Source organism: Helicoverpa zea, chromosome 10 (genome assembly GCF_022581195.2).
Source record: "Helicoverpa zea isolate HzStark_Cry1AcR chromosome 10, ilHelZeax1.1, whole genome shotgun sequence".
In the NCBI taxonomy this organism is placed as follows: Eukaryota; Metazoa; Arthropoda; class Insecta; order Lepidoptera; family Noctuidae; genus Helicoverpa; species Helicoverpa zea.
Window position 1 is genome coordinate 12,715,702 of NC_061461.1, and position 11,592 is coordinate 12,727,293.

General features: G+C 36.7%; 1 protein-coding gene across 2 annotated transcripts; it reads left to right on the plus strand.

Moving 5' to 3' along the window:
* The first annotated feature begins 2,374 nt into the window (after nt 1-2,374).
* LOC124633965 (regucalcin-like) lies at nt 2,375-10,110 on the plus strand. 2 transcript variants are annotated; one of them, XM_047169352.1, is made up of 6 exons: nt 2,375-2,480; nt 2,982-3,017; nt 6,011-6,167; nt 8,365-8,571; nt 8,964-9,176; nt 9,519-10,110. In XM_047169352.1, the coding sequence occupies exons 3-6, from the start codon at nt 6,011-6,013 to the stop codon at nt 9,851-9,853; spliced, it is 912 nt and encodes a 303-aa protein (XP_047025308.1). In that variant the 5' UTR covers nt 2,375-2,480; nt 2,982-3,017; the 3' UTR covers nt 9,854-10,110. The 2 variants fall into 2 exon arrangements, with proteins under 2 accessions (XP_047025308.1, XP_047025309.1); XM_047169353.1 differs by lacking the exon at nt 2,375-2,480 and adding an exon at nt 2,501-2,563.
* Nucleotides 10,111-11,592: the final 1,482 nt, after the last annotated feature.

Here is an 11,592-nt window from a genome sequence, read left to right on the forward strand (position 1 = left end):
AGGTCCACAAACATCGCTATAAACAACATCACCAGGCTGTAGTGACTGTCGTGATGATTTCTTAAATGGTTGACGTGCTTGCTTACCATAAGCACAGCCCTCGCACACAAACTTCTGACAGTCTGTTAAGTCCACACCAGTGATAACATTGTTATTGCACATTTTTTGAATTTCTTTGACATTCAAGTGTCCCAAGCGTTCATGCCATGTTCTAAGGTCCAATTTTTGTACAACATTACAAACAGGATTTTGAATTGTCTTGACTTTTAACTTATATAAATTGTTACTTTGTAAAACTGCACACATTACTACATCATTGTCCTTGTAAATCAAAGCTTCAGCACGTTTCTTAACAATAATATAACCCTGCCGAGAAACTGCTCCTTCTGAAAATAGGTTTCTTCTTAGTTTAGGCACATAAAGCACATTTTTAAGAATACTTGTCTCCCACTGGCCCTTGACACACTTATTAATCAAAATATTTCCTTGTCCAGCAACTTCTATATCTTCTTGATTTCCTAGTTTCAGTGTGGGGCCTTTATATTGATATAATTCAACAAAATTTTCACGTTTATAAGACATGTGAGCTGAGGCACCGCTGTCTAATATCCAACCGATTCCTTCATCATCATCGAGCCATTCACTGTCATCTACATTGAAAGCTAACATATTTTTTTCTTCTTCATTTTGTTTAGATGCCCAACAATCTTTAGCAAAATGACCCCGTTTTCCACATTTATAACAGACAAAACGATGATTCATTGATGATGAGGATGGTCTTTGTTCTCTTTTTGTTTCTGTAGATGTAAAATTTCTCTTCTTGTCGTTTTGTTTTGCTACAACTAGAGCCGTCTCATTCTCTTCTTCTACTCCGAAACTAGCCTCTTCGTCTAACAAGCGAGCTGTTAAATTTATCACAGTTTGTTTGCTTGAATCAAGTGACATCCAAGCCTGCCGGAGAGATCTATACTTGGGAGGCAGTGTACTCAAAATCTTGGTTATGATAGCAGTATCACTAATATCTTCTCCATTTTCTTTCAGTTGTTTAGCCATGCTCTCGATTTTAGCTATATGCTGAGCCATACTATCTCCCGGTGACATTTTATATTGATAAAAACGTTCATGTAGAATCATTTTATTTAACTCCGATTTTTGCTCATAGATAGATTCAAGTTTAGTCATCACCTGGAGAGCGGTTTCACAATTCTCAATGAGTGCTACTTGTTTCAAGTCCATTGCAGATGTCATTATGAACATTGCCATGCCGTCATCTTTATTCCACTGATGAGCGTTCGTTTCAGGTTTGGGTTGAGTTATGTCCAAACCTTTGGCACGCAGCGCACATTTTATCTGGAATTTCCACTGCTTGAAATTGGTTCCGTCAAACTTATCGAGGCTCATCGTCTTTCCCAACTCCATTTTTTTATAGTTACTATGACGTTTCACGTGTTCCTGATAAATTTAGTTTTCTTTACTGTATTCTCTTTCGTGCTCTTTGTTGATTGCCTGCAGCGTCTGGGCCCATAACCTATTAGGTTTGGGACCGCAAACAACAAGATTTCTTACGATATAATTATTTATTTATAGAAAATAACTTGCACATGTAAAAGAAAAGAACAAAATTCAACCGTCATGTCATTTTGTGTGAACCAAAAAAAACATTTCTTTTTCTATAATACTAGTAGGCACAGGCAAACTTGTTGAACAGCCACAAACCTAAAATTTAACTTTAATAGTTAGTTTAGGGTTAGATTTTAATCATCCTATTCCACGCTAGATGGATTTACAAAAAATGGGTGGCTTCCCATAAAAGGCGTATAAGGGTGGAGCACGGGTGGAGCCAGTAACGTTCCTCGTCCCCCGCTCACCCGAATTTTGGCGCGCTGCTTTGTTAGGAGATTTTTCGTTAGGGCATCTCCGCTAGTCTTTTCTCCTCCGTGGGCTTAATTAAAACTAAACTCTTTTAATTTTAATTAAACTTAACTCTTCAGGTTTAAGGCTGCGGCTCCACTGAGGCGGAGACGAGCGGAGCTGAGAGGAGACGTGTGGGGATCGACCGATCACATTATATGAAAAAGACGAAATGTGGATTTCATGAAATGTGATTGGTCGATCCCCACACTTGTCCTCTCCGAAGCGCTCGTCTCCTCCTCAGTGGAGCCGCAGCCTTAAAGGTACCTAATGGCAGTTACGTTTTTTTTTCTGACACGGCAGTTATGTTATAAAAACGAAGACAATAAAAAATAGCAGTCTCTCGTATCTTTGTGCCTAACTTCAACTCGACCAGCTCTGCACAATCCACATTCGCGTTAATTGAGAGTTACAATACTCACATATATTTTTTTACAATAAGTCGACTAATAGGTGAATTATTATAGTTAATCGATTGGCATGAGCATCTCTATGATTCCGATATCAGGGGTCAAGGTCGGACAAGTCAAACTTTGACAGCAAGATAAGAAGTTGTACCTGCGATAAAAGTTTGTATTTTTGTTTTTTTACGAAACATTTGAAGCTTAAAAAATGTATTAATTAATATTATAAAATGATTCATCATTACTAGGTAGTATACATGTTACGATTCCTTGTAATTATATAATAAATTCCTTGGTGTTTTCATTAAAACAACCATGCAATTTGTAGTTTGTTTTGAACCGCAGAACACTTCTAAAGGAAGTTATTGTAATGTTTGCAGCGTAAAGTCGTTATCGTGGCACGAGTTACAAGACAGACGTTTTATTCTATGTTCTTACGCAGTCTGAGTTGTTAAAAGAGCTCTTTAATGAGTGCAGATCTCTAGCTGTGTAGATGCATATATCAAGGGACAATCGGCTGACCCTCTGAAACAAGTGCTTGTTATCAAGCCCAGTATCAATAAGACAGTTGTTTGGTTTTGCGCCGAGCTTACTGCCGGCGGAAACGCACGTATACCATAGCGTTAGGTTTATAAAGATTTAGATATAATTGTTTTTTAATTGCAGTCCGCGTTATTTGCTGTTCGACGCTCGTGGGATAAGGTACGTAGTGTCTTATTTATTTCATTATGATTATAATGATTATCAAGTGATTACACACTTTATTTTTTAACATAGCACATTTTTCAATTTTTTTCTATGTATCTATTTTTACAACCCATTATTTTTTATGTAGAATGTTAGGTAGTAGGTAGAATGACCCTAATGGGACTTACTTTGATTTTCTCAGTCATGTTTGCATTGATATGGATTTCATTCATGGATACATTTTCCCAAACAAATTTTTTTTATTCTAAAAAAAATAGAGGTGATGCATGCTAATTAACTCTTTCAACGATTTTTGGTTTGATCAAAGTATCTCTTATAGTTTTTGAGATAGGTTGATTTAACTGTAATTTACGGAACCCTTCGTGCACGAGTCCGACTCGCACTTGGCCGGTTTTTTTTATGTTTTCAAAGCAGTTATACATATTATCATGAATAATATTTATTTCACCCCTATATAATCCATTCACATAAAACAGACTGAAAGTATAGTATACCACCAACTTAAGATATAAAAAAATAGAGATAAAAAAGTTAAGTTTTTAAGTTTTTTTTTTAATTGACGCAGTAGTTTCAGAGATTACCCGACTTGAAGTAGGTACCTATTGTTGTTGAGTGTTATGGAAATATTCTGTACTAAGCACCCTCTCCATAGTTACAATTTCCGATTATCTCGAGTGGGTATTAAGCAAAAGCTATTACATAACTGCTCTTATTCAATATTTATTTATCATTTGAGTGTTATAGGCAGTTTCTTATCTATGTTTGTAACATAATTTATTCCTTTTTGTTTTATCTCTATTTACAAATAGTGTGATAGTGTTTTTTTTTGTGGGCCAAATTATGATAGTATTTTTCAATTGTTTCAATTATATGATGGCAATAGGTATTCTACAATTGAATTTTTATTAGTAATATGAATTGAAAATAACATATGTAGTTTTAAAGAACAGGCTTATCACCCAGATCTCTTCATTCACCCGTTAATCATGGGAAAGGTACTCAAAGTCAGAGTCAAATCATTTATTTCATTTATTTAAAATTATAAAGGTCTAACTATATTTTCCTTTCAATATACACAATTTAAATGACTGTACATTTGTATATATGCTTCTATTAATTAGTTTAATATAAAACTTCTACACTCCTACCCATCTATAGTAATATAATAAATTAAACTATCAATATTATCTTTGCAAAACTCTCAACATTAAACCTAACAAGATGCACATTATGTTAGCTACTTGAGCTGAGTGGAGTACCTACCGTAATAACTTATTTTCATGTTTCTATATTAAGCCCGATTTTAATTCTTAAACCATTTTTCATCCACTACAGTTCCAGTATTTTTAGCAAACCCAATAGTAGAGGTAATATTTTCTTATCAAGTGATAACTACCTATTTTTTTCTCAGTTTTTCTTTCAAATTGTGTTGTTCAGTCTACCATACGTAATCACGAGTTGGCGAGTAATTTCACAGTTAGTAAAAATAGGAATCGCTATTAGGATTTAAATTAAATGTCTGAATTAAACTCGCATAAAAACACGAACGGAGCAATTAAGATTCGTACCTAAAAATATAGGTAATCTTGTTTTTGTACAGACTGTTTTTGTAACTACTGGACGGATTTTAATGAAACTTGGCACAAATATTCTTCATACTCCTGGGCAGCTTATAGGATACTTTCCATCACGCTACGATCAATAGGAGCAGAGCAGTGAAGGTAAATGTTGGGAAAACGGGAGAAGTTACTCCATTTTTTAAGCTTCCGTCGCGTGTGCAGCCTTAATGGTTACAGCTACACAGAAACCATGTACGACGGAAATATTCTTTATAAAATTATGTAAAAAATATCCCATGGCAGCATATATCTATCTTTTATGGTTGACTCACAATAACACGTAAAACTCTCGGTAGCTTAGCAGTTCGGAGCTTTCTGATTATATTTGTCTACTTTTATAACACTCACTCACACTAATTAAACATAGTTAACAGTATTATCTATTAATTAAAAAAAGAATGACTTAAATCGGTAAAGAAACACCAAAGTTATACATGAAAAACGGTAATAAGCCACCGCGCGTGAATACTGAATCACGCACGCTATAAGGATCATTTTTGTGCAACGGTCGCCGCGCTCGACGCGACTCGCGGCGCGGTGGCTGCGCGAGCTTCATACAATATTTGGCTGTTGGTGCGATTGATGCGAACAGACGTTCAGAGCGTTCAACCTTATTGCGCGACTTTTAGGTTTTAAATAATTTATTTTTAACTTTCTTTTGTTGTTATTTTATAAAATAGGTTGTATCTATTAGTTATTTTTGTGTTTAAATATTCGTTCAAATTACAAATTATTAATAGTTTACATTTTATTACTTAAAGTAGCAGTAAGTACGCATAGATTTAGATAATTGGAGGGGCTGGTGTTTATTATTTCTTCCTCTCTTTGCACAAAGTCCGACTCTAACGCGGACGAAGTCGCTGGCAGAAGCTAGTAAAGAAATATAGTAACCCGATTCTAATATGACTAATCTAAAAGAAAATTAGTGCAGTAGTTATGGAGATTACCTACTTAGCAGACACTCTTTTTCTACGATCTGCAATCGGATAATTCTATGTACTACATACTAAAAGCAGAGAATATTGATACACCTTAGTGTCACTATTCAAACTCAGCTTTTAACATATTGGACGTAAATACATACATATATTATGAGTCGAAGCTGCAAGTCCTCAATGAAGCGATCGAGTTTGGCCGATCTGTGCCACCACCTATTACATAATTTAGTAACATATTGGCCAACTAGGCACCCAATTTTCTAACACATTCGCCTCGATTGCATCGGACGACGATAGTGTAAAAAAAACTAAAGCAAATCTGCATAAAACTAGAAGTGCCTTAAAAGCAATAGTTTTTATATTTTCCGCAATCAAAATGTGCTCAAAAATATTTTACTTGCTTTTATTAAGCTCTGTGTGTTGTGCCCAGATGTCGATCAAGGTTCAGAAGATTACGGAGCCGGTCCTGCTAGGCGAAGGGCCGCACTGGGACGAGAAGCAGCAAGCACTGTTCTTCGTCAGCATTCTGGAACATACCATCCACAAGTATGTGCCTGCTACCGGGGTGCACACCAGGACCAAAGTTGGTGAGTACACAGTTTATTAAATGCAGAAATAGCCAAAGTAAACGGTTCTGATAAAACTTTAGTAAATTCACTGGGACTGACCCGCCAAGATTTACAAATCAACTTCAATAGGAGGAGAGTCTCAATTGAACCTGTTAGATTGCATCTATTGTTGGCATGGGCGTAGCCACACTGGGGCAAGCTGGGGCACTTGCCCCACCCTGGGCCCTTGCTCTGACCTATAAGGTGTCTGATTAAACAAGCTTTTTTTACTAACTCTAACTAACAACATCAACAACATAATATGTTCAACATGATAGTACATATTATGTACTATCCGTAAGTTATTGCACAAAAAAATTGTCGACTTTGGAAAGAGCGCAATCGAAACAAAATGCACGCTCGAGTTCCCGAACGTGCGCGGTGCGCGCGTCATTTGAAAGCGAGTCGTATTCTTCCCCTAAAGGAATAGGTGCTATGTGGCGTAGCGAGCCGAGCCGTCCATCTAATGCAAAAAATAATGCATTGAAGGAGATGGAACTGGTAGATGTGATCAAAATTTCGGAAATGCAATTTTATCCTAGTGTAAAAACCGCGCTCGCTATTTTGCTTGCCCAGCCATGTACGACCTGTCCAATAGAACGATCGTTTAGCACAGTGGTTCTTAACCGGTGGTCCGTGGACCACTGTTGGTCCCTGGAGGCATTCCGAGTGGTCCGCGAAGCTTAGCTGCGCGACGTTGCTATAAGTTATCTAACTTTATTTTTATCGACTTATCTATGCAAGCGAGGGGGTTTTCGTAGGGACGTAAATCGGGTGTGTCGTACCTAGTCCCCCCATTCATGAAAATGTATATTTGTGTGACATTTTACGTAGTTTTGGGTTTTAGTCTTAAAAAAAAGTCCGATAAAAATTTCACGCTCGCTTCGCTCGCGTATTCAGAAACTATATGTCCTTTTTTTGCATTTGTCAACAAACAAAATTTAAGTACGTTTGGTCTAAATTTTACGTAATATTTGGTTTAAGTCCGATAAAAATTTCACGCTCGCTTCGCTCACGTATTCAGAAATTATATGCCCTTTTTTTGCATTTGTCAACAAACAAAATTTAAGTACGTTTGGGCAAAATTTTACGTAATATTTGATTGAAGTCCGATAAAAATTTCGCGCTCGCTTCGCTCGCGTATTTAGAAACTATGTTCTCTTATTTTTGCATTTGTCAACAAACAAAAAGTTAAGTACGTTTGGGCTAAATTTTACGTAACATTTGGTTTAAGTCCGATAAAAATTTCGCGCTCGCTTCGCTCGCGTATTCAGAAACTATATGCCCTTATTTTTGCATTTGTCAACAAACAAAAAGTTAAGTACTTTTGGGCTAAATTATACGTAATATTTGGTTTAAGTCCGATAAAAATTTCGCGCTCGCTTCGCTCGCGTATTCAGAAACTATATGCCCTTACTTTTAGCTTTTGTCCTGTGTGTGATTGATTATTTTCTGTACCTGAAAAAATAGAGGTAAACCTCTCAAATTAAGAGATTAACAAGTTTGAGATTAACGGCTCAAGATACAAAAAATCGGAGTGCCCCCGCCCTCCCCCGGGGATAGGTTGACTGCTGCCCCACCCTGAGCCCAAAGCTGGCTACGCCCATGATTGTTGGTAGCATTGCTTGATTCGAATTGGGTACCTAGTTTAAAACATTGCTGGGAAAAGTACCTACTTATGTATTTTTTTATAATAATCTCTGAAATCGGGGATGTTATATGTATTTTATTATTTTGCCTGAAAGATGATATGAATAGGAAGGGAGTGAGTGTCAGTATGACGAGTGACAGGGGAAAATGGAAGAAAATGACATATTGCGCCGACCCCAAGTAATATTTGGGAACAGGGCAGGAGAAAGAGGAAGATATGTATTTTATTATTTGGCTTCTTACCATATAAGTGACTTTGCAATATTAAAGTTTACCTATTTTTATTGTGAAGGCGTCTCGATCGATATTGTACCTAAAGTCTTTATCTTAATCATTAATATGTTAAGTATTTCTTAATAACCCTTATCTCAAGTATTTAATTCAGATCAAAATTTTCCTTCACTCCTATCAAGATGAATATCTCATAATTAATACCTAATGAACTATAGGTAATTTAGATTTTCTCAACTATAAAGTAGTAAATGCATCAACACAATACTATCTTAATACTTTCTTGTCAATCCAGGTGGTCGCGTGGGCTTCATAGTACCAGTTGAGGGCACAACTGACCAGTTCCTAGTGGGAGTAGACCTGAAGTTCCTGATAGTTCGCTGGGATGGTGCTGATGGGTCCCCAGCCACCGTGGTGAAGGAGATCGGAGACGTGGACCGGGATGTGAATACCAACAGGATCAATGATGGCAAGGCTGATCCTAAGGGCAGAGTTTTTGCTGGTAAGCATTATTGGTCTTTGTTCTAATGAATAATTTAAGTAATCTGTATCTATCTATATAATTCTCCAGATGAGTCTATTTTCTGATGTAACTGCTGAATACGCTGTAGAAACTGCCTCTAAAATCCATGAAGTCATGAATTTTTACTTGTATAACTTTTTCGATTGGAATTTCAACAAATAATTAACGTATTCTTGAAGAAATTGTGCATCAAATTCCGAAAGCAAACCCAAAGAAAATTAATCTAATGAAGGGCGGGATTTTGGGGATAAAGATATGAAGATTTTCAGTCCTGGTTTTTAGATATCCTCAATTGAAATATGATCCTAATAACATATTTTTCTAGTAACTCAACATCTAAACTTCTTTTCTTCACTTCACTATGACTTCAGGAACAATGGGCAAAGAAGAACCCCTAGGCAGCGTTGATCTCCAGAAGGGCAGCCTGTTCCGCCTCGACGGCTCCAAGGTGACGAAGGTGGTGGACGGCATCAGTATCTCCAACGGGCTCGCGTGGGACCTGCGCCAGAAGGCTATGTACTACACCGACTCCTTGGAGAAGAATATAAGGAGATATGATTATGATGTCGAGACTGGGGAGATTTGTGAGTATATTTTTTTTTACAATTTAATGATTTGTGTCTGATAACCCACATTGCCCAAACTATTCCAGTTCAAATGGGGGAAAAACAACATTGTATCAAACGTTTGCAGTGTTCTTCATCGGTCTCGTAATACCACTAGGTACTGATTTCTAACTAATGTTAGAATGTGCAAGACAGAAATAATACGTTGTTTAATACGTTATTTTGTCTCCATTACTTACTCCATTACTCCACATAAATAATCTGGATCCTCAACAGTCCAGTCCAGGTGTAATAAATAAGCCTTGATAATTCCTTACATGATATTCCTTTTGTTTCTAACCAAAAACAATCCTTTCACAGCCAACCTCAAATACATCTTCGACTTCGAGAAGAACAAGATAGCCGGGGTCCCAGATGGCACCACCATTGATACCGACGGGAACCTATGGGTCGCCGTATTCGAAGGCTCATGCATCCTCAAAATTGACCCCAGGACCGGAGACCTCTTGCAAAAGGTCCCCATCCCGGCGTTACAAGTGACCTCAGCTACATTTGGGGGTCCAAACTACGATATTCTGTTTGTAACGTCGGCTAGTTTGAATATCACGAAGGCCCAAGACCCTCCCTGTGGGGCTACGTTCATGGTGACAGGATTGGGGGTCAAAGGATTCCCCAATGTTAATTTCAAGCTATAATTTCGTTATTATATACGCAAATTGTAGCCGTTTTTATTATTATCACAATTTTATAATCATGTGTTAAACTATTATATTAAGAGAAGTGTAGCTAAATGATTTTATATTGAATTCATAAGGGTGATATTAGACTGAATATTATTGTAATTGCATATTTTAACGTTTGTAAAGACATTTATATTGTTACATGTATGTTACCTATGTTACCATTACGCTCATTGCGTAAACTATTTTGAAATATACGTATTTGTTACAAATGCAGTATTATTTATTTCAGAATAGGTCCAAAACCGGCTGAGCGTAAAAAAAACAAGAAGTGATGGTTATCTACCTGAATACTTCAGGTACTTTTATAGTTCTGGTTGCTAATTTTGCAAGCTAATAGTTTGTTTAGCCACTTTAAAACTTACAATATGAAGTGAATTTTGATTCTGTGTTAACAGGCAATAATTTTGAATATGAATAGCGGATTTTGGAATTGCCAGTACATGTCGCATGTAACTCAGATGCAGCCAATAATATCAAAAGCTGTCCCAAAATTGAAGTCGAAAAAAGCGACCTCAACATAGTTAATTACAGAACAGTTATTATCTATACTTATAATAAATCTGTAGGGAGGTCAATTCTGTACATTGAATATATTTCAAAAAAAAAACTATCAGAGGGTGATTAGTGATCGATACTGATGCCAAAAATGCAATCAGTAAAAATTTTGTCTGTCTGTATGTTCGTTATGGAAACAAAAACTACTTGACGGATTTAAACGAAACTTGGTACAATTATTTTTCATACTCCTGGGCAGGTTATAGGATACTTTTCATCACGCTGCGACCAATAGGAGCAGAGCAGTGAAGGGAAACGTTGGGGAAAAGGGCGAAGTTACTCCATCTTTCAAGCTTCCGTCGCGTGTGCAGCCTTAATGGTTAAAGCTACACAGAAATCATGTATGACGGAAATGTTCTCCTTAAAATTATGTGAAAAACATCCTATGACAGCATATGTCTACCTTTTACGGTTGACTCACAATCACACGTGTATCTCTCGATAGCTTAGCAGTTCGGAGCTTTCTGATTATATTTGTCTACTAAATATTACCCGTCTTACCACAAAAACTTTTAAACGTCAGTTTATGCCTTGTCTAAAAAAATGTCAAATTATGACGTTGACATATGGTTCATTTTGCAGCCAAAATTTTATTAGACAAGTGTAAAACAGGGTTTAAAGTTTTTGTAGTAAGGCCCTACGTTTCTAATACTTCCACTCACACTAAAAAAGGTTAACATAATTACCTATTCAATAAAAAAAGAATCATATAAATCGGTACCTAAAGAAAAACCAAAGTTAACATGAATTACGGTATAGTTCGGCCATTCAGAGAATGCGTTCCTGACACGTCGCGATTGAACTGACGACGTAACTTTGCAATGGCGTTGCAGTTACGATAAAAATATTTTTGCTGGTTGTTTACCGTTTTAACAATTGAGGAGCATTAAAACAACATTATTATATCAATAATCAATGAATGTAGTTACGTCGTCAGTTCAATCGCGACGTGTCAGGAACGCATTCTCTGAATGGCCGAACTATAATAAGCCATCGCAGGTGAATACTGAATCATGCTATATGGATTATTTTTGTCTAACGGCCCGAACTTCATACAATATTTGGCTGTCGATGCGATTGATGCGAATAGACGTTCAGTGTTCAACTTTATTGACCGACAATAATTGATATAAACA

Coding starts and splice junctions, on each gene's coding strand:
- LOC124633965 (XM_047169352.1), top strand. CDS start 6,011: ATGTCGATCAAGGTTCAGAAGATTACGGAGCCGGTCCTGCTAGGCGAA. Junction 6,168..8,364: donor GCACACCAGGACCAAAGTTG/GTGAGTACACAG, acceptor TTGTCAATCCAG/GTGGTCGCGTGGGCTTCATA. Junction 8,572..8,963: donor TAAGGGCAGAGTTTTTGCTG/GTAAGCATTATT, acceptor CTATGACTTCAG/GAACAATGGGCAAAGAAGAA.